The 27,886-nt window shown below is 47.3% G+C and overlaps 1 protein-coding gene and 1 long non-coding RNA gene across 8 annotated transcripts in view; one reads left to right on the plus strand and one right to left on the minus strand.

Moving 5' to 3' along the window:
- LOC138922972 (uncharacterized) overlaps nucleotides 1–26,749 on the plus strand; it is a 177,401-nt gene extending 150,652 nt beyond the window's left edge. For 2 of the 7 annotated variants that reach the window (XR_011436087.1, XR_011436089.1), the window contains 4 exons: nucleotides 13,969–14,124; nucleotides 15,372–15,497; nucleotides 19,969–20,018; nucleotides 25,388–25,711. This is a non-coding gene — a long non-coding RNA (uncharacterized lncRNA). Of the gene's footprint in view, nucleotides 1–13,968; nucleotides 14,125–15,371; nucleotides 15,498–19,968; nucleotides 20,019–21,483 lie in introns of all 7 variants that reach the window. The other 5 variants (XR_011436090.1, XR_011436088.1, XR_011436084.1 and 2 more) reach the window with 5 other exon arrangements.
- LOC100063063 (spermatogenesis-associated protein 31D4) lies at nucleotides 6,431–12,756 on the minus strand. Its single transcript, XM_023634681.2, has 4 exons — nucleotides 12,500–12,756; nucleotides 11,708–11,753; nucleotides 11,052–11,112; nucleotides 6,431–10,773 (listed from the first exon to the last, which is right to left on the minus strand). Exons 1-4 carry the CDS (start codon nucleotides 12,695–12,697, stop codon nucleotides 6,567–6,569), a joined length of 4,512 nt encoding a protein of 1,503 aa, XP_023490449.2. The 5' UTR covers nucleotides 12,698–12,756; the 3' UTR covers nucleotides 6,431–6,566.
- Nucleotides 26,750–27,886: the final 1,137 nt, after the last annotated feature.

Genomic DNA, 27,886 nt, shown 5'->3' on the forward strand with positions numbered 1-27,886 from the left:
ATAGCATATATTTCACCTTGGTGAAATTTTCTATTTATTCTGTTACCCAGCTATTACCCAAGAGCCTTTTATTGCTTGGTGATCTCCTTTTGGACCCCCACGTCATCTTTGAAAGTCGGTCCTGTGCCCAGGGATTTACATCCCCAAGATCTACTCGGCCTTCAACTAAAACTTCCCCTCATACACAATGTGTTTTTACCTGTATGAAACCAGAAATACACTCAGCGGCAGCCCCACCTCCCGTTATCTCCTCAAAAGAATCCACTATCACCAAAAAGCATGAGAGAACAGAATAGCCTGTATCAACCAACAGAAAGCATGAGAAAGAGGGCCACAAGGGCGTGGCACATCCGTGGACCCAGGGCAAACAACTTGAAAATGTTTGGTAGTTCTTCTTTTCCCCGAATCCCTCTTAGGCTAGTCAGCCTCTAAAGGTTCTCAAATCTGGCCCCCTCCACCCATACGGTGTCTCCCCCTGCTGCTCCCTCTTTTTCTCTGCCAAATCCCCTCCTCCCAGCAAAATTTTAAACTTTTCCATTATTTTACAGAGCAATTGTGCTGGACCATGACCTGCAGGGTCAAACTCATCTTGATTTAGGGACTAGGCTTCTCTTTAGCATAACTTCTAGTGAGCACAGTTGTAATCATATTTGACAGTACCTTTAGATTTTTTTTGAATCACACCTATGGTTACTTCTTCCATGAAAGGTTTTATGATATTTTTCCCCATCTACTTTCTATCTTTTCCCCAAAATTCCCATTGACATCTCTGTACCTTTTTAAACAATAATGTCATTTTTGTTGATGGTGGATATATGTTTATTTCATCTCCCCCCACGCTAGCTAGTCATTTAATAGGTATAACTTTTACAGCTTCATTGTTTAGTGCTAAACTGCTGGAATGAAGCCCTGTGTCATGTCCTCCCTTTGCCTGCCCGCATTCCCTCGCTGAGTCTGATGAATCTATCTTGGCCGCAGACACCCAATCCTTTCCCTCCCATGTGAGAGGGTTTACCAGTAATGACAGCTCCTTTCTTTCCCTGTCTTCTCCCTCATCCACAGCTTCACCATCGTCTCTACCCAAAAGGAAGGTACACTTCAAGCCCACCCCTCTCATGTACCCTCCCTCGACTGCAGGAGGTCTCTGTTCAGACAAATCCCTCTATGTATCTTTGCTTCTCTGGCATTGTTTTTTTTATAGCAAGTCTGGTCCTGACTGCCCCTAAGGTCCCCAGGACTCATGATTGTCAAATCATCCTTTAAAGTCTGAGCAAGATAAGCTCCACCAACAATAGTTTCATGTGGGGCCGGCCCCATGGTCGAGTGGTTAAGTTTGCACACTCCGCTTTGGTGGCCCAGCGTTTCGCCGGTTTGGATCCCGGGCGCGGACATGGCACATTCATGGACATCCATGTGTGTGTGTGTGTGTGTGCTGATATAGAGAGAAAGGGGAGGGAGGGAGCGGAGACAGAGACAAAGTGGAGAGATATCGAAAATGGGTCAAAATACTAATGGGTACACCTGGATAAAGGGTGTATGGTTGTTTACCATCCATGCAACTTTTCCACAAGTTTATCTTTAAATAAATACATTTTAAAAATGGACCGTTGGCTGTTGTCCCAAATTTTGCCTAACCTTTGAAATTTCTGGCTTTGATTCCCGCACCTGCCATCGCTAGCCTACCCAGACCCCAGAAGTGTGCAATGGTGACTTTAAAACAGTTGTCGCAGGTTCTGTCCCAGGCAAGAAACCCTGGATCCTCTTTGCACATTTAAAGTGTGCTAACATTTCAACAGGGTTTCACAAAATACTGGAAAAGAGCATCCCCCCCAAAATTTTTTTTAAAAAAATTATACATAATATAAAACGAGAACCAAGGAAAGAACAAAATATTCAACGTGTGTACAGCATGAAACCCTTAATTTCTTCCTTATCTGGTGCCACTGGGTCGTCCGTCTTCTGGGGTTTTGTGGTGTGAGTTGGTTTGCCGGCACTTCCTCTGCTCTGCTAGTCAGTTACCACTCCTGCACCAGATTTCCATCTTCAAAAATTGTGTTGACATCTTTTGTCATATCTTCTCCCCTTCTTGTCATCTTCAAGGGCCTTATTCTTTTTAAATCCTTTACTTGTTTTGGCAGCTTTATTGAAATATAGTTCACATACTATACAACTTACCCATTTAAAGTGTATAATTCCATGATTTTTAGTATATTCACAGATGGGCAACCATCACCACAGTCAATTTTAAAGCATTTTCATGACTTCAAAAAGAAACTTCATAACCTTTAGCTGTCATGCCCCTGTCCTCTCATCCCCCCAGCCCTAAGCAACCACTAGTCTACTTCCTCTCTCTCTAGATTTCCCTGTTCTGGGCATTTCGTATGAATGGAATCATATGAGGTTATTTGTGACTGGCCTCTTTCACTTCTGCATAATGTTGTCAGGGTTTGTGCATATTGTAGCATGTATCAGTACTTTTTATTGCCAAAAAATATTACATTGTGTGGATATACCGTAATTTATTTACCCATTCGTCAGTTGATGGACGTTTAGGTTGTTTCCGTCTTTTGACCGTTATGAATAATACTGCTATGGACATTTGTGTACAAGTTCTTGTGTGGACATATGTTTTCATTTCTCTTGAGTGTATAGCTAGAAGTGGAGTTTCTAGGTAATATGGTAATTCTGTGTTTAACTTTTGAGGAACTGCCAGACGGTTTTCCAAAACAGCTGCACCATTTTTCATACCCACCAGCAGCATAGAAGGGTTTCAGTTTCTCGGCCTTCTAACTTTTTGATTGTAGCCATCCTGTGTGTGAAGTGCTATCTCACAGTGGTTTTGATTTGCATTTCTCTGGTGACTAATGCTGTGGAGCATCTTTTCATGTAATATTTTACTTTTGGGGAAGGAGAGGAGATAAAAAAGTGTTTGATCTCCTGTGTTTAACTCATCATACAGTAGCTCGTTTTAAATGTATTACAGGAAAGAAACTTTCTTCTAAATCTTTGAAAACACTTGCGTGGTGATGTGAAGTCCTTATCACATGTACAGTTTTCTCCTTCTGTGCTCTCTACGTGCTGCAGTCACTGTGTGACTGAGGGACTGCAACACCGTGCACTGCATTTGCTTAGGAAGATTCCTTTCTGCGTGGGGTGGAGGGAGGAGTTAACTCAGTGACTTCTCAGGCTTGACTACAGGGCTGAGCAGAACTGATGGCCAGAGCATCTGAAGCTCAGTGCGTTTCCTCCCCATGGCTCTGTCCATCTGTTTTGGGTCAGTGAGCTCCACAGGTAGTAAATGTCAAAGAAACGCGAGAGCTGTGACATGGGCACAAAGCATACACCTGAGAGACGGATGGCAGGATGTTCCCATGGGCTTTTGCCCCTTAACCGTAGTGTAGGAGACGGGCCGTATCACACGTGCCAGATGATAACTGTGAAAGTGGGGTAAGGGGTACATGGGACGTTCCACTGCTCTTGTGCATGTTTAAACATTTCTGTAATAGAAAGGTTAAAATAATGAAAGAAGCTGGGTGCCTCCTAAAGAGAGGGAGGGGAGAGGATACCTGGCAAGGGGGCTCAGTCCGTCAAGACGAGGGTTTAGCTCTCTCAGTAAGGACATTTCAGGAAGTGTAATCATTGAGGTTAGGAAGGAAACCTCTCTTCATATAACAGGAAAGAAGGAAAGGAGGAATGGGAAAAGGTTTTTGTGAAGCTTTATTGACGGAAAGTTCCCGTCTCATGACTTCTAGTACCTCTGTAATCAGTGGTCAAGCACATCTACTGAGCAAATGGAGACAGCCTAAATTTGAGGAAAGTGGAGGAGATTTGAAATAAATGTGAGTGTCCCTGGAGAGAGAATGGAGTAAGGAATCAGCGACCTAAGCTGCATTTGTCTTGTTCTCATGTTAGTAAGCATGGGATAATTCTTTGTGGAATGAGTGAGTGATTTCCAGCTAGTGCTGGGGCTGAATTTACTGTGGCATCGGTAGACTCCATTGTGAGATTTAATCCAATGGTGATCAATTAGTTATAGGAAGGCATTTCTGGGAAAGGCAGAGAGATGGGATTTTGCCAGACAGGAAGGATTAAAAGGGATTGGATGGGGCCATTAGTAGCGGAGCTTTTTAAATGTTGGTTAGCTGACAGACCATCAAGTCTACCCCGGAGAGGGAGGAAATGTAAACAAGAGCTTGACCGACAGACAAGGAGTAAGTGGAAAAATGAAGGGCCTGGAGTTGAAAAGTTAACAAGGGGCATATGAATCAGAAGAATGAGAGACGAGGCCAAGGGGTGGAATGTCCGACTGTAATAATCTGGATGGCTGAAGTGTTCCTGGTGATAAGCTCTGGAGTGTGGCAGTAACTACACTGGAATGGAAGGAAAGGACCCTAAGATGAGATGATGTAGAAACTGAGAGGCTGGTCTTTGGCCAGTCTATCCACATCGATGGTAGAGCCCTCCATGGCCTCCTCACCTCTTCAAGTCTCCTGCCCTGGGCCCCATCCCCCTCCCAGGACCTCCACAGAATCTGCATTCTTTCTTTGACCTCAAGTTTCAGACATTGTGGGTTCAATGGCATAACTCTGGACAAGAAGATACAAGTGTGGAGTGAGAGAGGCTGTAGTGGACACCGGTTTTGTTTTTGGTTTTTGTTTTAACACCTAGCATTCACAAGCCTTTCTGGGAAAACTACCTCCAGTGCCCTCTGGGATACTCACCCCATTTGTGTAGTGTGTGTGTGTGTGTGTGCGCGCGCGTGCGTGTTCGGTTTTGTTACAATAGTTACCATTATACTTGTATCTTTTCTAATGTCCTCAGATTCCTTTCCCTTACTCAGAGTCTTATTTCGTTTGTCACCTATATCTTGACCCCCTCTTATTACTTATAGATCATTTTATTCTATTTTTCCCTTTTTCTCCTCCCTTCCATTTTTAAAATCATGTTGTTTTTAGAAAACAAAATTGGTATTTTATTTTTCCACCCTTGTAGCCCTCTTTATTTTACTTAGACGTCTACAACTTAATGTATTTAACGCTCACCATCATAATGCTTTTTGAATTTTGCCCCAGTTGACACTCAGCCAATTTTTGAGTCCCAGTCTGTCTAAGTGCAGTTGCCTTTCCTCCAAACCCCTATTGTAAGGGTGGGTATGTGTGCAGTCCATGGTGAGACCCCCATATATCTGTAACCTGGTGCATAGTCTGGGACTCACCTCTGGTTCATGAGCTGCAGGTGTTCTGGGGGAGACCAGCCATGGCTCCACCAAGGCCGTGAATATCAGAGGCGGCACTTCCATCCTGATAGGTGAACTGTACACACTAAGGGCAAGATCTTGTATATTCCTATTAAGCATAGATGGAAGGAAGGCAGCAAGATCACCTTCCCCAAAGAGGGGGATGCCATGCCTGATGACCTCCCTGCAGATATTGTTTAGTATTCAAAGAACAGCGCAGTGCCTTTTTGGAATAAGGCATCAGTGTGCTGTGCAGTGCCTGGATCAGCCTCAAGGTGGTGATGCCTGGATCAGATTGAGGAGGGGGCGGGGGGAACAGGACAGGGTCACCATATGGATGATGAGGCATAAAGCTTTGTTCTACCAGCAAGGTCCTTCTTTCCCCTCTTCATTTTTTCTTCCCTCCTCGCTTACTCCAAGTCATCTTTTCCTCACTCTCAGCTTTATTTTATCCTGGGAGGTAGGTGGCTACCTGGTCAACATTGTTACTACTGGCAGCTGAGTGATGCTTTTGCTCTGCAACAAAATATCATTTGGCAGTCTGAAGAAATACCTACAGAGGGGAACCACTTCCCCCAGGTGACTTTCCAGTAGGGAAACCTCAATGTAAAGTTTAAAGTATTCTTCCCTAACACATTAATATGACTCGCATGACAGATTCTTAAGGCGCGTCTGTGCTGTTCCTAGCCCCTCCCCCACCAGCCCAGGATCCACTGCAGCAATACCCTCCCCCACCCCCCAAATCCCATTCAGGGTTCACCCACCTGTGGGGTCCTCTGGTCACTGACCTCTAAATCATGATGAAGCCACTGTTTTTTCTTCATTGTTGTTTTATGAATTGCATACCTATTCTTGACCCTCTTCGGATAGAGAACACCTGTCTTCCCTACTCTCTGAAGGATGTAAAACATTCAGTGAGCGGAAGGTGTGGGCTGCCCTACACTTTCGTTAAGGCTAAGCGAAGAGGCAGGAGGCAGAGCCCACCTCCTCAAACTTCATCAGGGAGGAAATGGGCTTTTGGGGGCACGTGATATCTCTTTGTCAACAAGAGCTCCAGAGCACTGGTGACCTTTTAGAAGCCAGAGGAAGCAATCAGTAAGAGCTGAACTCACTCCTCCTTTTCCCTAAGCACAAGCCCTGAGTTACCTGAAACCCATGCCCCCAACACAGGACACAGAAAAGACATCACTATTATTAGAGAATCATTTATTGGGGAGAATTAATATTCTCCACAAGAAGGAATTATTTTGCGGTGGGAAATTTTCCGCTCTCGAAACGCTGGAAAAGCGTTTTCTGTTGGCATAGAGACGGATCCCTAAACATAGTGCCTTTAGCAGTGGTGAGAACAGCTGGAGGCCCCTGGGCCGGCTTGACGCCTGCAGGTGGAGCTTGGATGGGGCACATGCTCCCTGCGGGGCACAGATAAGGGACGCTTCTGATCCAATAGCTGATCTTTAAACGCCATGACTTTCTGAGGGTGTCTGTTCTGGTCTCTGATCCGTCTAGAACATGTAGGATAATTCTGGCCAGCAAAGACAACTTCTTGGTGGCAGGACTTGGTGCTTGGCACTTTACAGGAGGGAGCCCTGTAGTTGGAAGGATGCCCCTGGACGGGCTCTGCCTGGGCCTGCTCTTCTGCCTTCTGGTCAGTTTTCACAAACTTCCTCAGGGAAGGAAGGGGCTCTTGAGGGCGGGTGACCTCTGCTGCACACCGCTGCCCCAGTTTCTCCACTGGGAACTTCCCAGGAACCGTCCTGGTCTTCTGAGCCGTGGTGGTCCCAGTAACGGCAGCTCTCCCTTTAACCAGGCCTCTGCTCTGTGCAGATGATATGGGGCTGCCCTTTTCCTGGGGATGTTCTTGGTTTTTGCCTTTTGTCCCAGGACGAAGCCATTGAAAAATGTGGTTCATCTTTTTTCTGAACAGACTTTCAGGAGGAGGCTGTGCCTTCTGTGATGAGGTCTGGGAAGACTTGCTCCCACGCGTCTCCTCTGATGCTGTGATCCGAGTAGGGAAACTCTTTCTTGTAGGTTGGGATGTCCCCAACCCTGCATCCCCTCCACCAAGCTCTTCTTTGTTAGTGCCCGGAGGGCTCACTCTCATTGTAGCTGGTGGGAATTTCTTATCCTCGTACCTCTTTCGGTCTTTCTTGGGGACCCAAGGCTCCTGCCGCTGCTTCCTGCTGATCCCAGTGTCCTCCAGATGGACATGCAGCACCTGGGAAGCTCCCATGTCCCCACTGGAGACACCGTGGGCATGAGTCAGTGAGGCCTTGTAAGTCAAACTCTCTGAGGCAGGGGACCTGTCAGTGTGTTGGCCTTGGACCTGGCTCTGATTCCTCATCTCTAGTTTCGCCTTTAATTCCCTAAACAGATGTTCCTTAAGATCCGATGACTTCGGGTCTTGGGGAACTTGTCTTTTTGGTGCAGGGCTTTCAATGGTCCCAGTAATTTCTATTTTACTGTGATTCTCACGTATCCTTTGGGAGCTTCCTGGCTTGCTGGTTGTCAACACATTAGCAGTTTTTGACTGCAGAGCGTTGAGCTCCTTGGCCCTGAATATGTCCCTGGCCGTGCTGTGCACGGAAAAGGGTTCCGACTTCATCTTTTTGTCCTGTCGCCCTTCTCTTCTATCACTGGGACTCACTCTCTCATCCTTTGTCTCATGTTTGGCACCAGCTTGCCTTGCAGGCAGCTCTGGGGGGCATCTGTTGCCTAGCTGAGTAAATTTCTGACTCGCTTTGCCTGTGATGCCACATGTGACAGACAGATGAGTCTGCCTGGCACCCTGACTCCTCTGAACAACCTCTGCAATCTCTTGGTTGATACCAGAGGGTGATTGTCTCGGCACCCCTTGTCCTTGCCTGCCCATAGGTGAAGTAGCAGGGCAAAGACGATCCAGGACCAGGGCTGAATTTGTTGTTTCCGCTTTTTCTTGAAGAACAGATTTAGAGCTTCCTCTATGGGGCTCGAAGCCCTCGGATTTGGAGTCCACTTCCAAAGTTGGGTTATTTGAGGGGGGACAGTAGAAATAGGTCAAGGACTGGGATGCAGCATCTTCCGATTTAAACGCCTGTATGGATTCAAGGACCCTGCAGGGAAGGCCCCACTCCATTCTCATACGAAAGCTTTTAATATGGGTTTCCATCATCTGTTGTGCACTGGAATCAATGAAGCAAAGCTCCTGGAAGGTATTCAGGGAGGAGTCCCCACCCACTGAAGGTGGCAAACTCCTCTGTGTTATTTGGGTGCGGGATTTGTCAGAAAGCAGCAATGTCTGCTTGCTGGCATGCCATGAACTGCGCACCGTCCCAGGGAGCCGAGCCTCACTGATTTCCTCAAACTTCTTGCTCAAATGTGCTTTCAGGACATTTTCAAGTTGTTTCTGATCTAGACTTTCCTCCAAGGCCCTTGAATGTTTCCCTGACAGACTTGCCACGTGACTATTTAGGTCTTTCTCAGAGTCATATGCCGGATCCTTATCTGAAGAGCGCTCTGGGTCACTCAACAGATGAGCTTTTGGGCCGTTCTCTGGGCTATGCCCCTGATCCTTCCCCATCTCCTTCTCTACCTGAAGCAGTTCTGAACCCCTCTCATGGAAGCTTTTGGATTGGCTCAATCCAACATTTAGATCTTTGCTCACCGAGATCCGTGAGAGTCCACGATTGCTCTCTGACTTAGCTATCTCTGAGAAATCTCTTGGAGGCATCATCAGTGACAGACACTCACAGATCCTGCGGGGTAGGCCCCACCGGTGTTGGATGAGCCTCTTTCGAAGGTGATGTTCCAGTTTCTTCCTCAGCTCATCACTGAGAGGAAACTCTACGGGAAGGACGGAGATGGAGGCATGGGCCTGGGAGGCCTGATGGTAAGGAAAGTTGGGAGCTGAAGAACAAAATTCTTCCTGAGATCTTTGGACTACAGAGGGGGAACCCCACAAACTTTCCTGTTGCTTCTGCAACACTTTCCATTCCAGCTGTCGAATTTCAGATGAGGTGAGAGACTCTGATTCATCCTGGGGTCTATGGTGACACACTCCACAGATCCTTATCTGGGGTAGAGGACCAGATGGTAGGATTGGGAGTGGGGATTTAAGGTGGGCCTGGGACTTGACCTGAGTGAGAGGTAGGGACTGGGATTGGGGCAGGGTTTGAGGCAAGGGTTGGGGCTGGATCTCAGGCAAGGATGGAGGTGGGCGATGGAGAGGTACTGGGGATTCTTGGCCCATGGAGGCATTTGAGATGGTATTAAAAAGGAAGATTGTGGTGCAGTCACTTGAGTCACGGATAGCAGAGGGCAAGGACTCGCTATGCAGAGATGGGAGACCCCAGAAGAGCTGCATACATTTTTCCTGTAAATGGTCCTCCAAGATTTTAGGATATGGGGGCTGCTCATGCATGTGCAGCTCCTTTGGTTTGCCTGCACTGCTCCAAAAAGGAGGGGAGAATGCTAAGTCACACTCATCAGCATTTGACTCTAACATTTTCCCTGAAGGATTTAGTTGGTGGCCTGGCCTAAGTTTTTTTGGAAAAGAACCCTTCTCCTTCTCCTTTTCCTTCCACATCAGGAAATCCCTCCTCTTTTGGACTTGTCTCTCCAGGAGTGCCAGGACCCGAGGGCTGAGAAATGAGAGGTTACCAGGCTCTATAAGGTTAGCTGTAGGGTGTCTCTCCAGAGAGGACTCTGAAGAATGGAGGGCAAGAAACTCTCGATTAAAATCACATGGTGCCAAGGTGGAAGGTGCTAAGAACAAGTCTTTGGCACAAGCTTGCCACCAGGATAATTCTGAAATTGACAGGCTTGAATGGTCAGTGCCTCTGATTGTTGGGACGTAAGTGGACAACCCACCAGGGCTATCTGGAGATGAGTTCTCTGGAACAGACTTCAATAAGATGGAAACCGATTTAGATTGAGTCACAGTTAAAGGGTGGTCTGTCGGTGGTGAGACAGACAGGCTTGGTGGTGTGTGATGACAAGCCAGTGAATCAGTGGGATTGATTATCTGGGACAAATTTGGTAAGGGGTTAATATCTTGGGAAAGGGTGCGGTCAAGAGAGAAGATCGTATTCAGAGACAGAGTGGCCTCTGGTTGGAGAATAGGACCCGTTGCCTGGGTGTCATGTGGTAGGAGAGGGGGAAGGGCAAGGGGTTGGGGTGGGGAACGGTCTGCTGGGAAGTTGGACTCCAAGGGAGGAAAAGGCTCTGGTGGCATAGAGTGACCCGGTGGTGAGGGTGAAAGAAAGTCAGCTAAGGGTGTCATTGGGTAAGGTGAGAGGACGGAGGGGGGCGGTGGGGAAGGGTCAGCTGGAGGGGATGGTGTTAGGTCTCCTGGAGGGACTTCTGAGAAGGCAGAGGACAGAGTGAATGATGACTCAGTCCCAGAAGCTGTGGAAGCCATAGAGGACACAGAGGCGGTATCATCTTCCAGGTCCTCCAGGAGCCGATTGATCTCAGCAGTTGTGCTATTACAGACCTCACAGGAGGGGTCTGGGCATAATAGTTGACGAAAGCGGGTGGTATCGAGAGGCCGGCCTAGGGGCCTGCGGGAGACAGGAAGTAGAAAACTGTAGCCAGGACCAGAACAAGGAAAGGAGGACCTGCTGGCCTGTCAGGGGAGGGGCCACCTGAAGCCTGCTGCCCCTTCACAATGCCCCACGTCTATGACTTCACCATACACTCAGCAGCCCTCACCCCAAGGCCTTCATTCACATACCCGTTCCTATGGCAAACCCCTCCCATGACTACTGCAGGCTGTACTGAATCCCTGGAATTGCAGAGAACGTGTTAAAGAGGGATCAGGAAAGAAAAGACTAGTCACCTTTTCAGAATAGAAATTAGCCTCCTTTTCTCCTCTGTTTCCCTCTGGTAATCTCTCCAACCTGGGAAACCAGAAGAGTGAATTACATGTAATAAAGGTAGAAGCATAGGTGTTACACAGGAGTCCCTTTAGGGGAGACCCTTGGGATATTAACGGGCTGTTAACTCTGAAAGCCCCAAGAATCAGTAGATGTGGTCAAATGGTCAATGATAATATTAATAAGGTTCACATGTGTTTGTTGCTTCATTTATAAAGTACTGTCACATACATTATCCCATGGGATGTTCAAAACCACCATGTGAGGAACATAGGTCAATGGTTACCTCGAGGAGTCTGATCATCCAGGAAGTCAACGTAGTTTCACAAGGTCAGGAGACAGAAGTTCTGACTCTTGACTTCTCCCACAGCCACCCACTGGGCAACACCCATTGTCCAGGCCCATCACTGCTTCATGCCCAGAGCTGGGCAGAGCAGGAGTCTGAGAAATGTCTCGGGTTCTGACTACCTTCCCATGAGCCTTTCCTCTGAGGCCTCTATCTTCTGAGAGGGACTCTATCTAGCGACTGACATCCTCAGAGACCATGGACCTGGGACCTCATGGAGAGGACAGGAAGGGTCACCCTTGGAGAGCTCAGGTGGGATAGGTGGAACCTTACCACTTGATGTTCCACCTCTTCTTCTCCTCTTGGCTCTGCCCTGACGCTGAGAACAAAAAGAAAAGAATGAGGAGCGAGGACTTAGTTGGCTTGCTCCTCTCTCTAGGAAACTCAGATATTCATCCAAGATTAATGTCACTCTCCATTTTTATTACTAGCACTTTGTGTTCTTTCTCTTTCTGAATTTCTAAAGGTGATAAGATACTTTCAATTTTTCCTTCTTTGAAAAACTCGAAGGAGGATTTTTGGCTGGAGTCCACACTTGATATTCTCAGTCAGAAGTCCTCTGCTCAAGGAGGGCATAGCCTCTGAGGCCCACAGTCACATCTGTGCTTCCTCAGATGGGACCCTGTATCCTGGGACAGAGCTCACACTCCAGTGTCTGCTCAGAGGCTCAGCCCTGCTCTCCTGATCTGCCCAATACAAAGGACAGTTTGGTCGAATGACTCCCGACATGGGAATGTGACTCATGATCCAGTGTTGGGAACAGTGTTCTCCTACACAGATCCCAAACTCTCTAAATAACCCAATGCAGGGCCGTGAAATCAGTGATGGGGTTTTATCCAGGAATCCTCCACCACACCCAGATGGTCTGTGAGTTTTAAATGGGAAACAGTCCCAGCTGAACCCCTAGTCCTGCCTGGCCTATTCCCCTAGAAGGATGATGTTCTATCCTCTATTCAGACTTGCCATCTTAGGAGTCTCTCTGGACCAACTCATTTAAAAATGTGGGACTGGAAATGGAAACAACAATAAAAAATCCCTGTTGGTGGCTTGCCCAGGGATCCTTACCTTTTGGTAGATTTTGGTTTTCCAGAAGGTTGGTAAAGATGGAATCCCCACCAGGAAGCACAGGAACAGAAGAAGCAACCACAACCCACACACGATGGTGAGGTTGTGGTCACTATCTAAGAATGTCGAGCAGATGCTCAAAAACAACTCAATGTGGCTATTCAGAAATGAGAGAACATTCCATTGACTGAACTCCATTTTCTGAATCGCAAGGCTGCCTGAGGCAACTGAGCTCTGAGAGTGTCCACACTTGCCTATAATCCCAGGCCTGCATCACAGAGCACTGAAGTGTCACAAAGGGTTTCAGAGGGTGGGGGAGGGGACATGAAGAGGGTGTGCCCATGGCCCCTTCCCCCCACCAGCCCAGCTGATCTCTCCATCCATCCTGGGCCCTCCAGGTCCCTCTGCCCTACCCTGCCATCCTATTTTCCAACTCTGTCCGTTCATCATATCATACAATTACATTAATGGAATTTTCTGCCTGTTCCGCCTGTACTCCAGATATTACCTGGGCCCCCTTGACTGTTTGGAGAGCTTGACTTTGGTTTCACCAATTCCACTGCCTCGAAAGTCTGAAATGCTCCCTGGAATTTTTGCTTGTACCCAGACATTTACACTCAGAATCATATATGTCCTCAAATCCATCTTTCCTTTAGAATGTTTTTGCCTTACATGAACCCTGATATAGAACTTAAAGTTCTTTACTCATTTGGTTTTGTGAATGTTGAATAACAAATTTTAGTTTTTTGCTTCAGTCAGCCATTACCGTCTTCAGCCAGTGGGGCTGACTCCAATAATTGAAATGAATGATTCGTTATTCAACATTCACAAGACTAAAATCAGTACGGGCATACCTCACTTAATGAAAGGGACATGTTTTGAGAAATGCATCATTAGGTACTTTCACTGTTGTGTGAACATCACACAGTGTACTTACACAAACCTAAGTGGTAGAGCCTACTACACACCCAGGCTATGTGGTGCTACCCGTATGGGACCACTGTCATATATGTGGCCCATTAGTGACCGAAACATCGTTAATATTGTTACGTGGTGCGTGACTGTGGTGGATGACAATGACAAAATGGAGTACCATTTTCAAGGCTTCTAAAATGGAGCTGGGAGGCCATTAAGGAAGTGGGGCTTATGCTTGTACACCACATCCACCACCAGATGTTAACTGAACTTTTGAGCTTTACCTGACAGCAGAGGTCACATCTTGAAGTGTTTCCTCATTCCAAGAAGGGGCAGTCTGCCTAGGACCAACTATGTTCTGGCAAGTCAGCTCACCCCATGCCAGAACCAGTCATTATCTGTTCACTGTAGACCTTTGTAAGCCTGTGTCCTTTCCTTTTATCTACCCCTGCCTCCTTTGTCTTCCTAGGAGCACATTTGAGCTTCTACTCGAATCTACATCTCCTGAATTGCAATTCTTGAGACCCCAAATAAACTTTTTGGTTCTTTTGCAGTTTATGCCTCTTATTTGCTGACTTTACATGGTGACAGAAGTGGGATCCCTAGCTACTGACCTTCAATTCTGGTGCCACTTCACAGACACAAGCAAGGCGCCTGCAAAGAATCTTTTGTGCTCTGTCGTCTCCTCCTGGTGGCTCTGGTTCCTGGTGGTAAGTCCTCCTGGGCCTGGACCTCCCATTTTTGGTAGAGGTCCAGACTCTTTATGTAGGCATCCTTTGATAGTGGTTCTGGCCATCCTTCCATTGTCAGCTTTGTTAGAAACTTCTGTTTCTTTCACTCCTTTTTTGGGCCTTTGATCCTTTGGTAAGTTCATACAAATGAGAAATCCATTTTCTAAGAGGACCACCAAAGAACAGCCCCACTCTGGGACTCCTGCTGGTTATGTCTTTAAAGAATACAGACCTTCTACATGTAGATTTTTGTCCCACTGGGCTCAGATTACTCAGGGTGATTTAAAGCTTCACTGGCCTAAATGGGGCTCCTTTGAAATTCCTACATTGGCTTATCTGTGCACTCAATTGGAAAAAGCCTATCAAACCAAACAAATAAAATGGGAAACTTTTTAAAATTGCTATCTTGAGGCCTCTAAATGAAACACTGAAAAGGACACTTCCTTGCAAGCCATAACAATGTCATAACTAAGAATTTCAAATGATTAAATGTAAATGCCATCGATAAAAGAGTATTAACTCCTCCTGTATTTGTCAGGGTTCTCTGGAGAACCAAGGAGATTATCTATATATATATAATATATATTAATATTGATATATAATAGAATATATAATCCATTGTATCTATATTTAAATTCATTTATTTAGTTATATAAATTACATATATACACATAAAATTTATATATAAAAGAAACTTTGGCCTTGCCCCTAACTGCCTAAAAGAATTTAAGACAGAAGGCCTGTTCCAGGAAGGAGCTGTCAACGTAGGGAACTCTAGATGTGGTAGAGAAGAAGGTACCTAGCCGGGCCCATTTTACACAAGTTCTCTCTCATTTGTTTAGAGATGGCCCAGCAAACATTTGGTTTTCTCTCTCCTTGTGAATTGGCTTCCTCCTCTTTGAAGTCCCAAACCATGACCCCCAACCCCGTGCCTTTGTAAAATATCTAAACCCTAACCATAGACCTGGCAGACACACTGTTGACTGAGCAGCAGCATGAAGACCAGGGTCAACCTGATGACATTGTGGGTGGGACTACTGGCTGTTTGTCCACACCCTTGTCCTGGGTGCCCAGGAAGGCAGTCACCCAGCAACTTGCAGTGAGGTGTGGCGTGTGACTATGTTTCAGCCAATGCAATGGGAGTGGAAGTGGTGTGTGCCATTTCCAGGTTGGAACTTTTGAAAGCAGGTGTGTCTTCTCCGTGTTCCTTCTTTCTCCTTGTGCAGATTGGTTGCAGACAATGATACAGGCATCAGGAATGGCAGAGCCAAGAGACGGGAATTCATGGGTGACTGACACACCCTGTGGCAGAGAACCACCTGCCCAACACGAAACCCACCTTGGCCTGTAAGGTAATCACACATAAATTTCTACTCTCTGGTTATTCTTTTTCGGGATCTGCTTGTTATTTTCTTAACTATTATGGAAATATTTCAAATATGCAGAAGAGTACATAGTATGACCTCTATCTCCGGCCCCAATAGCCAGAAAGAACAGACGTTAAATTCTGCCCTATTTGCTTCCGATGTTGCATTCATTTGCTGGGGCTGCCATGACAAAATATCACACGTAGGGTGGCTTAAACAATAGAAATTTATTTTCTCACGGTTCTGGAGGCTGAAGTTCAAGATCAAGGCATTGGCCGGTATAGTCTCTTCTGAGGCCTCTCTCCCCGGCCGCTTCTCCCTGTGTCCTCACACGGTCTTCCCTCTGTGTGTGTCTGAGTTCTAATCTTCTCTTCTTACGTGACTATCAGTCACATTGGATTGGAGCCTACCCATGTGACCTCACTTTACCTTAATTACCTCTTTAGAGGCCCTCTCTCCAAATACAGCCCTATTTTGAGGTCCTGGAGTTAGGACTTCAACATATGAATTTTCAAGGACATGATTCAGCCCACAACGATATCTCTGTTTTTAAGAAGCAAAATGTTGCCGTCACACCTAAAATTCACATTTCCATCCCGTTCTCCTCCCTCCCTCATCATAGGTATCAGTATCCTAAAATTAATTACATTCTTTATGATTCCAAGAATATCCATGTGCATGGCTCCATTAACAAAAGATTACATTTTTATGCATAGTCAAGACATACATATGTATGTCTCCGTTAACAAATTCTTACATTGTTATGCACTTAAAAAATGTACAGGAACAGCATCACACTGCACATGTCCTTCTTTGATTGGCTTTGGGCTATAAATGGGGAAGGAAAAACAGCAGCTGAGGGTAAGAGAATAAATAAACGGCTTATGCATAAAAACCCAAAAGGACAGATTTCCAAGAGCATCCAGGTTGGTGACCATGTGCAGGTTCTGGGAGAGTGGTTACCTGGAGAGGGTGTGGAAGCTCAGTGCCCTTTCCCCATGTCTTGCCCTATGCGTCTGTTCCATCGAGCTATTCCCAATCATATTCTTTTCTAATAAACAGGTAATCTAGTAAGTAAGAGGTTTCTCTGAGTTCTGTGAGCCGCCCTAGCAAATTCGTCGAACCGGAGTAGAGAGTCTTGAGAACCTCCTACTGACAGCCAGTTGCTCAGAAGCATAGGCGACAACCCAGACTTGCTCTTGGCACCTGCAGTGGGGGCAGTCTTGTGGGGCTGAACCCTTAACCTGTGGGATGTGATGCTGTGTCTGGGTACATAGTGTCAGAATCGAGTTGAATTGTAGGACACCCAGCTGGTGTCCCAAGAATTGCTTGTTGCTGGGGGGGACTCCCCCGACCCACAACCCCACACACATTGGAATTGGTACCAGAACCTAGGAACAAACTGTGAAAGATAAGCGTCTTAGCTTGGGTTCCCATAACAAAATGCCAGAGCGTGGGTGACTTAAACAACAGAAATTTATTTTCTCACCATTCTGGGGGCTGGAAGCCTGAGAGCAGGATGCCAGCATGGTCAGGTTCTGGCGAGGGCTCTCTCCTCAGCTTGCATAAGGTCCCCTTCTCACTGAGTCCTCAGATGGCGGGGTGTGTGTATGCGTGTGAAGAAACAGAAAGAGAGATCTCTTCCACTTCTGATGAGGCCACAGTCCTATCTGATTTAGGTTCCACCATTATGACTTCATTTTCACCATAATTACTTCCTAAAGACCTTGTGTCTGGACATGGTCACAAGGGGGGCTCAGGGCTTCCATATATGAATGGTGGGGAGAGAGAATTCAGTCCATAGCAATAAATAAAGAGCAAATAAGTAGAAACAAAGGTTTGGCATTTCTCTTTCTCATTTCCTTTCTTCCTGACTTTACTGTCTTGCTCTTTGTCTAGCTTCTTGAACAAGCAGCTCATTGGTTTCTAATTTTTCTTTTTAGATACGTATGTTGAAGGTATCTTTCTTCTAAGTATTGTTTAATTCCATCCACCAGATTTTGTCATGTAGTGCTTTCAGCTATAAATATTTCCTGAGTTCCATATGAGATCCCTTTCAATGCAAGGTTCTATAAGTTCCCAGCCATTATTATTATTTTCTCATCTGTCGCTCCTTTTACAAGTATGTAATGTTCCTCCTTGTCACCATGTTGGTTTTGTCTGGAGCTTTACCTCCAGATTTCTATAGATATACTTTTTTATTGACAGGTAAAGGACAAAATGAGGAAATATTTTTGCTATATATAAGCATGGTATCTGTCTACACTCCTGGGACAGTGTAGACTTCTAATCTGTCACTTATCCACCTTTGTGAAAAGGAATTCTAATATTGGCTCACTGAAGTCATTTTGGTCAACAGCACAGGAAATTGGTAATATGTATGTGTGGGGACCTGGAAATGGCCACCCCAAGATATGTCTCTTTGGCATCAGGATTCTTTGAGGCTGATTGCTTTTGATAAACTGGGACAGGGAAGGAGGAATGGAACTTGCCCTTTGTTAGGGCACATTTACATTTGTAAGGTAAATCTCTATCTGTAAAAGTTGCCTCCCTCTCTGTACCAGGAAGAAGAAAGGAGATGACCTTCTCTCTAAAAACTCTTAATACCAAAGGCACAAGGACTTAAATCTGCATTTTATTGTGCTAGTCTGGTAACCTCCTGTAACTGACTTTCCTCCCCCTCCCAACGTTGGCATTTCTTAAGGATTAAGCATCTTTCCTTAGGCTAGGAACTGATTGCTGAGCTCACCTGTGACCGCCCAGCTCCAGACAATCGACTTGAGTCCTGCCATGCCCACTGAGATAGCAGACCCACTACCTGCTGTGTCCATCAAGTGCCGACAGGGCAATCTTGTGACTATTGTGGGAGGGACATTTCAATCACATGTGAAACACCCCATTTGGCGGTATATAACCACTATGTGCACCCCACTTCTTTGGTGCCCTTTCTTCCTTCAGGAAGAAAGGCACCGGGCCACGGTTCCTCATAAAGCTTTGTTTAATTTTCTCTTGCTTTTCTGTCTCATGTGAATTTAATTCGTTCTCCAGCCAGACGAACCCACACTTGGGAAGAGGAAATGTCTTCCTCCCCTACATATGTTTTCATCAGTCAGATAGTCCATGTTGTGCTGTATTCACAACAAACTCCTAAGTCTCAGCTAAAAATAACCAAGGTTTATTTCTCGAACATGCTCCATGTCATCAGGGGCTGGCTCTGTATTATCCTTGCTCAGTCTAGAGGATTGAGTAGATGGCAGCTAAAAGATGCTCGATCCAACTTCTTGCACAACTGCCAGGCAGGAAAAACACACTCCTACTGTTTGCCAAAGGTTTGTCTGGAAGAGACAGCCTCATTTTTGCTCAAGTTTCATTTGCCAAAGGCTCACAAAGTCACATTTGACTTTAAGGGGCCAAGAAGATACATCCCTTCTGTGTGCCAGAGAAGAGCCGACAATATTTGGTGAACGGCAGTAATAATAACTATACACTGTGCTCTATTGTGTCTTCCAAAGCTTATTTTTGCTTTTTGTTTGTTGATTTTTTCAAAAATTCCCTTCAGTTATGTGAGTTACCGTAAATCCTTCTAGTCAATTTCTTTAATAAGAAAACTGAAGTTAGCCAGAGTTAGCTTCTTTTGCTTAAAAAAAAAAAGCGATCTAACGCATTAGACTTTGCGTTATAAATGTTACTGAGCAGCTTAGGAAAATGAACTTCAGTTTACACCTTGGGCTGGTTTTCAAGAAAGGGTACACACCGATTTTTGAAGGATAAGGTTTTAATAGGAAAAGAAGCAGGGCATGGCATGAGCCAATATTTAGATCCGAATAATTATTGGTGACTGCAGCATGTCAGGCAGGGAGCCAGCTGTTTTTGCATATGCTCTCTAAGTCAATTTTAATTCTTTATAAGAACAATATGAGGTGAATCTTACTATTCATCACTTATATATGCAGAAACTGAGGGTCAGGGAGGTGAAATGACCTGTGCAAAAGTCACGTAACTAGCAAATGATGGCTTTGTTTCAAGTCCATCATCTGATCAGGCAGAGGTGAAAGAGAAGAATGCAATGTGTGTTTTTGGGTAGTGGGTACTGTTCGGTTTGGCAGGACTGTGGGATACATGAAAGGCGGAGGGGCCCTTGAGTGCTAAGGCAGAGAGTTGGAGTCTATCAGGTAGGCAGTGAGAGGAAGGTTTCCGCATCAGAGAGGGCACTGGTGGAGCCATGCCTCAGAAACATTGATCTGCTATTGTCCTCTACGATGAAGAGAAATGAGGCACGCTGGAGGTTTGGAGACCAGTTGGAGGAGCATTGTAAAAACTCACATAGGCCTGAATGGGCATGGGTGTTGGCAACGGAAAAAGAAAAAAGTATTCTATCGAGTCTCCAGACGCCCAGGGAATTGCTGAACGAAGTCTGAGTTCTCCCTATGTAGATAGCTCATACTTTTCATTATAGGTTTCTCAAGAACTTGCTCCCAGAAAAAACCTGGATGGAGAACAAAACAGGTAAGTGCCCAAGTGAGAAATCTACAAAGCTCCTCTCCCCCAAAATCACCTCTTCCCCATCTGGCATGTCTGGTTCTGGCATGTCTTGCAGGTGGTCAGTCATGTCCATCACCTGGTTTCGGTGTGTGCGACACCTGTATCTGGTGTATCCGGCAGGTGGTTCTCACAAGACTTGTAGGTGGTTCAGACGTGTCCAGAAGGTGGTTCTGGTGTGTCGGGCACCTGGTTACAGTGTGCCTGGCATGTGGTTCAGGATTCTCCATCTAGTGGTTCAGACTGGTCTAACAGGTGGTTCAGGTGTATCCAGCCGCTGTTTCAGCTGTTTCTGGAACCTGGTTCTGGCCTGTGCTGGACCTGTTTCTGGTGTATCCATCATATGGATCTGGCATGTCCAGCACAGTGTTTGGGCGTGTTCAGCAGGTGGCTTCAGCGTACTGGGCGCCTGGTTCCATCGTATCTGACCATTGGTTCCATGGTGTCTGGCAGGTAGTTCCTGTGTGTCTGGCATATGGTTCCAGTATGTTCTGAAGGTGGTTCCGGCGTGTCCGACTGGTGGCTACCATGTGTCCGGAACCTGATTCCTTCGTGTGTGGTTGGTGCGTTCAGTGTGTCCAGGTGTTGGTTCCGGCGTGTTTGACAGTTGGTTCCCGCATGCCTGGCGGGGGATTCCAGGCTGTCTGGCAGGTTGCTCTGGCCTTTTCTGGAAATTGGTTCTGGCGTATCCAGGACCTGGTTCCGGTTTATCCAGCAGGTGATTTTGGCATGTCCGGCAGGTTGTGCTGGCGTGTTAGGCTGGTGGTTCCGGCTTGTCTGGCAGGTGTTTGTGGCATGGCCAGCACCTGGTTCTGGCGTATTCGGGAGGTGGTTTCAGTGTATCTGGCACATGGTCTCGGCATATCCAACAGGTGGTTGCGAAGTGTGTGACAGGTGGTTCCTGTGTGTCTGGCATGTGGTTCTGGTACGTTCGGAAGATGGTTCCAGCATGTCCTTTGGGTGCTTCTGGCATGTCTGCAAGGTGGTTCTGGCGTGTCAGTGTCATGGTTCCAGTGTGTCCGGCGGGTGGTTCCAGGTGGTTCTGGCGTGTCTGGTGGGTGCTTCTGGTGTGTATGGCGGGTCATTCAGGCATGTCTGTATGGTGGTTCCAGAGTGTGCAGCAGGTGCTTCTGGCATGTCTGTTGGCTTTTTCCGGCTTCTAAAGGGGCCTGGTTCCAGGGTATCCGGCAGGTGATTTTGGCTTGTCCAGAAGGTGGTTCCGGCGAGTGAAGCAGGTGGTTCAGGCGTGTCCAGCAGGTGGTTCATGTCTGTCAGTGATGTGGTTCCGGCATTTCCAGCACATGGTTCTGGCACTCTGAGAGATGGTTCTTTCATGCCCGTCGTGTGATTCTGGAGTGTCCATCAAGTGGTTCTTGTGTATCCGGCAGGTGATTTTGGTGTTTGAGTCAGATGGTTCTGGTGTGTCCTGCAGGTGCTTCTGGCACGTTTTGGACCTGATTCTCACATCTGTGGTGGGTGGTTCCACCGTTTCCAGATGATGCTTCTGAAGTGTCCAACAGTTGGTTCCAGCATTTAAGGCAGGTGGGTCACACAAGTCCCGCCCGAATCATTCGGCCGAGGCACGAATGATTGTCCTTCCACATGCTTAGGAGGAGAGAGACAATAGGATTTTAACCAACCACTCTTTGGAAGTTAAGAAAAACTTGCTTCCCACAGTGCTCTTACAGCATACTGGCAACCTCTCATGCCGCCCTTGTGCATGGGTGGAGAGAGTGTTCACAAAGCAGCTATGGAAGAAAGGCCAAGTTTGCTCAGCAGAGTCCTACATTGCCCTAAAATTGCAAGGCACAAAACACTGCCTCCAACCCTCAAGGGGAGATGAGCAATAATCCATCTTGCTTCCAGCTCTTTGGGAAGCTGAGAAAGAACTCACTTGCCACACTGTTCTTATAGTGTACCTTGAACATCTCATACAAAGGCACCTGAAATGCTGTTTATTTGGAGCCCTTAACTCATTGCTTTAGAACTTCTGCTTTTGGGGCATTTCCATCTTGCCAGCCCGGCTCAGACAAAATGCCTACATCTTCTCCTTAAGCAAGGAGGCTGAGGCCCGAATGATTGTGCATCCACATGCTTAGGAGGAGAGAGACAATAGGCTTTTAACCAACCGCTTTTGTGCACTGGAGGAGAGAGTGTCAGAAAGCACCTATGGAGGAAAGGCCCCTTTGCTCTCAGCCGTGCCCTACATTGCTCTAGAGGTGGAAGGCACAAAGCACTGCCTCCATCCCTCAAGGGGAGACAAGACACAAACCATCTTGCTTCCAGCTCTTTAGGAAGCTGAGAAAGAAGTCGCTTTCCACAGTGCTCTTACAGCATATTGGGAACCTCTCATACACAGGCAGCTGAACACCATTTCCTCCCAGCCCTTAACTCGCTGCTTTAGAACTTCTGCTTCTGCCACATTTCCCTCTTGCCAAGCCGGCTCAGGGGTGATGGCTACATCTTCCCCTTAAGCAATGGGGCCAAGGCCCAAATGATTGTGATTCCACAAGCTTAGGAGGATAGAGACAAGAGGCTTTTAACCAACTGTCCTTGTGCATTCGTGGAGAGAGTGCCAGAAAACCCCTATGTCAGAAAGGCCCATTTGCTCTCAACCATGCCCTATATTGCTCGAGAGGTGGACGGCACAAAGCACTGCCTCCGTCCCTCAAGCGGAGACAAGCCACAAACTGTCTTGCTTCCAGCTCTTTAGGAAGCTGAGAAAGAACTCACCTGCTCGATATGCTTGAACCAGGCACCTTAGAGGCTGGAAAAACCCGACAGGCATGCCGAAAGCACCTGCCGAACACTCTGGAACCACCACACAGACATCCCATAACGACCCAGCAGACTCACCGGACACACCAGATCCACCTGGAACCACCCACTGGACACACTGGAAACATGAGTCTGACACACCAGAACCAACTTCCAGACATGCTGGAAGCACCTAACGGACAGGCTGGAACCGTCTTCTGAACCTACCAGAACCACATGCCACACACTTCGGAACCACCTGTTGGATATCCCAGAACCAAGTACCAGATACACTGAAACCACCTCCCAAATATGCCAGAACCAGGTGCCAGACACGCCACAAACACCTGCCACACAAGCTGGAACCACCATCCTAACACGCCAGAACAACCGGCTGGATACGCCAAAATCACCTGCCAGATACACCGGAACCAGGTCCTGGATACGCCAGTACCAATTTCTGGAAAAGGCTGGAAAATCTGCCAGACCCGCCAGAATCACCCACCGGACATGTGGGAACTAATTGCAAGACAGGCCGGAACCAAAGCCAGGACACTCTGAAAGCATCAACCGGACAGGATGGAATCAGGTCCCAGACACACTGTTGCAACCTGCTGGACATGCCGGAACCACCTTTCGAATGTACCAGAACCATATGCCAGACACACAGGAACCACCTGCCAGACACCATGGAACCAACTGTCAGATACACCGGAACCAGGCTCCCAGTATGCTGAAGCCACCTACCGAATATGCCAGAACCATGTGCCAGACACGCTGGAACCATGTGACGGATACACCAGAAACAGGTCCAGCACAGGCCAGAACCAGGTGCCGGACACACCTGAAACAGCTGCTGGACACACCTGAAACACCTGCTAGACCAGCTTGAACCACTTGACAGACAGTCTGGAACCACATGCTGGGCACACCAGAATCAGGTGCCCGACATGCCAGAACCACCTGCTGGACACGCCTGAAGCACCTGCCAGTCTTGTGAGAACCACCTGCCAAGAACTCCAGAAACAGGTGTTGCACACGCCAAAACCAGGTGCTGGACATGAATGAACCACCTTAAAGAAATGCCAGAACCAAGTCCCAGACACGAGTGAGTCACCTGCAAGACATGCCAGAACCAGGTGCCTGACATGCTGGAACCACCTGCCGCTCACGTCGAAATCACCTGCCGGATACGCCGGAACCATGTGCTGCACAGGCGGGGATCATGTACCCGACATGCTGGGACCACCTGTTGGATATGCCAGAACCAGGTGCCTGATTCACTGAAACTACCTGCCGGGCACACAAGAACCAGGTGTCAGACAGGCCTCGACAACCGACAGGGCACGTTGAAATCACCTGCATGATACCCCGTAACCATGTGCCAGACAGAACGGGACCACCTGCCGGACACACCGGAGCCACCTCTCAGATATGCCAGAACCACATGTTGGACACGCCGGAACCATCTCCCGGACTGACCTGAACCACCTGCTGGACACGCCAAAATCACCTGCCTGATACGCTGGAACCAGGCACCTTGGATGCTGGAAAAACCTGGTAGACATTCCGTAACCACCCACCACACACTCTGGAACCACCACACAGACATGCCAGAACGACCCGCCAGACACACTGGAAGCACCCACCAGACAAGCCAGAACCACCTGGAACCAAATGACGGACATGCTGGGACCATGACTCTGACACGCCAGAACCAACTCCCGCACATGCCTGAAGCACCCAACGGTCATGCCTGAGCCATCTTCCGAACGTACTAGAACCACATGCTAGACACTTCGGAACCACCTGTTGGATGTGCCGCACCCAGGTACCAGATACTCTGAAACCACCTGCCGTATACGCCAGAATCAGGTGCCAGACATGCCACAAACACCTGCCACGGAGGCCGGAACCACCAGTGTAACACATTGGAACAACCTGCTGGACACGCCAAAATCACCTGCCGGATACACCAGAACCAGGTCCTGGGTACACCAGAAGCAATTTCTGGAAAAGGCCGGAACAACCTGCCGGACACACCGGAATCAACCCTGGACATGCGGGAACCAACGGCCAGACATGCTGGAACCAACACCTGGACACTCTGAAAGTACCAACCGCACACGATGGAATCAGGTCCCGGACACATGGTAGCCACCTGACGGACACGCTGGAACCACATTCAGAGCGTACCGGAACCACATGCCAGACACGCAGGAGCCACCTGCCAGAAACCATGGAACCCACTGTCAGATACGCCGGAACCAGGCACCCAGTACGCTGAAGCCACCTGCCGAATATGCCAGAACCGTGTGCCAGCCACGCTGGAACCATGTGATGGATACACCAGAAACAGGTACAGCAGAGGCCAGAACCAGGTGCCTGAAATGCCAGAACCACCTGCTTGACACAGCTGAACCACCTGTCAGTCTTGTGAGAACCACCTGCCAGATACACCAGACGCAGGTGTCGCACATGCCAAAACCAGGTGCCAGACACATCTGAACCACCTGCCAGTCTTGTGAGTACCACCTGCCAGATACACCAGACACAGGTGTCGCACATGCCAAAACCAGGTGCCGACATGACGGAACCACCTGCAAAACATGCCAGAACCAGGTGCTGGACATGCTGGAACCACCTGCCGGACACGTCGAAATCCCCTGCCGGATACGCCGGAACCACATGTCACATGTGCTGGAATTGCCTACCAGACATGCCGGGACCACCTGTTGGATACGCCGGAACCAGGTGCCTGATTCACTGACACTACCTGCCGGACACGCCAGAATCAGGTGTCGGACACGCATGGAAAACACACAGGATATATCGAAATCACGTGCATGATATCCCGTAACAATGTGCCAGAAAATAAAGTACCTAGGATGTGTGAAATCCTATTGAGGCATATTCATATAATGCATTTATTATCATCTTTCTCGCTTTTTCTGTTTTATTGTTATAATTTTTTTTTTTTTGAGGAAGATTAGCCCTGACTAACATCTACCACCAATCCTCCTCTTTTTGCTGAGGAAGACTGGCCCTGTGCTAACATCCATGCCCACCTTCCTCTTCATTATATGTGGGACTCCTGCCACAGCATGGCTTGATGAGTGGTGCATAGGTCTGCACCCAGGATCTGAACTGGCGAACCTTGGGCCACTGAAGGAGAACATGCAAACCTAACCACTGTGCCACCAGGCCGGCCCCAAGTTTTCTGTTTTTTTAAAGCAATTTCAATTCTTGCATTTGTTTCACCAGGAGTGGTATCATCATCTTGGACAGTTTCCTCCAGAGTCACAGTATCTAAAATTTGGAGCATTTCTGTTGCTTGTTTGGATAAGTGATGTCAGAATGTCTAGTAAATCTTCCCTAGGAGAACTGTCTAAAAGACGTCTCAATTTAGCAACTGCAGGGACATGTATATTCAACATTTCAATCGATAGTAGTTCATTTTTGTAGAACTCTTCTGATAATTCTCCCAGCTTCTCTTTAGTTTTACAGGTGTTGAAAAATCCCTCAAGTCAGTCCAACAGTTCCACTTTAATAGCAGGATATGACTTCTCTTTTAAATCTGTACCATCTGCAAACAGCACAGGCATGTGGTCAACAAAAGTGAGTGGGAATTGGGCTGGGTACTGCCCACAATCTGAACCATCAGTGCAGCTGCCCCAATCCTGTGCAGTGGTGGCAGATCCTGAGTATTGCTGGCCAGGTAGGTCATGCTGCGGATGAGACTTAGGATGGTGCTCTGCAGCCCTCGAGCAGGCAGCTCCACACCAGCTGCCAGTTGCAAGTCCAGTCCACACTGAGTGCACATGGGGGAGCTTGGAAGCAGGAAGCCATCTGGGTGAGCAGCAGCAGGAAGTGGCTGAAGGAAAATTATGGGAAGATGAGGGGAGAAAATGTATAATAAATAAAGCTTGCCTTGTTATGCAGATAAATCTCTCAGTTAAAAAAATTCTCTAGGGGTTGGCCTGATGGTTCACTGGTTAAGTGCGCACGTTCCACTTTGGTGGCCTGGGGTTTGCCGGTTCTGATCCCAGGTGCAGACATGGCACTACTTGGCACGCCAGGCTGTGGCAGGTGTCCCACACATAAAGCAGAGGAAGATGGGCGTGGATGCTAGCTCAGGGCCAGTCTTCCTCAGCAAAAAGAAGAGGATTGGCAGCAGTTAGCTCAGGGCTAATCTTCCAAAAAAAAAAATTCTGTAGGGGCTGGCCTGCTGGTACACGGGTTAAATTCACACATTCTGCTTTGATGGCCTGGGGTTCACCAGTCAGTCTATGTTTTAAGTTAGGAAGTTTCATTAAATGGTCAGTCCCATTACTTTATAAATTGAATACAATGCCAATAAAAATTTTAACGAGCTTTTATGTTGAGTTAGATAAATGATCCTACATGGAAAAAATAAACGCATAAGCTAAGCTAGGAAAATATGGACCAGGAAGAACTCTGAGGGAGGAGCTGCTCTATCACACGTTAAAAATACTGCAGAGACTGTAATGCGACAGGAGAGGATTGTTGCATGCACAAGAAGAGGAGAGAAGGGAAAGGGAGGGGAGAGGGTGGCAGAGGTCAGGGGAGTGGGGGAGGGGTGGCCTGATTGGAAGTTGTTGACACGGTTAAGCTGGAGCTCACTAAGTAGAAGGCAGGCATCCTATGTGATGGTTTAGGGAGCATACGTGGCTTTCTCTGGCGGTCCTGTGTTGAAAGCAGAACGAGAGTTTTGGAAACTGGCAGTTACTGACCAAGTGCTGACTGTTCTGTGCTGAATGCTGCAGGGGCTGTGATTTGGCTTCTTGGGATGTTTGCTTCCCACGTTGGGGGTCAGAGTTATACTGTCATATATGATCTGGCCTTTGTCCATTTGTATATTCAGTCTCAAAAAAACAGTTGGTGCACAAATTCATCAGTTAGCTCGTCATTAAAAAATAGTCTCTTGGAAAGTTAAACCTTCGAAAGTTAAAAAGATGAAAATGGTAAAAAGATGAAAGATGCCAAATAAGTTTTATAGATAAATATGAAGAAATTGAATAAGAATCTCAAAATAAAATGTCCAGCAGTTAAGTATA

The sequence above is a fragment of the Equus caballus genome, unplaced genomic scaffold (assembly GCF_041296265.1).
Source record: "Equus caballus isolate H_3958 breed thoroughbred unplaced genomic scaffold, TB-T2T haplotype2-0000437, whole genome shotgun sequence".
NCBI classification, from domain to species: domain Eukaryota; kingdom Metazoa; phylum Chordata; class Mammalia; order Perissodactyla; family Equidae; genus Equus; species Equus caballus.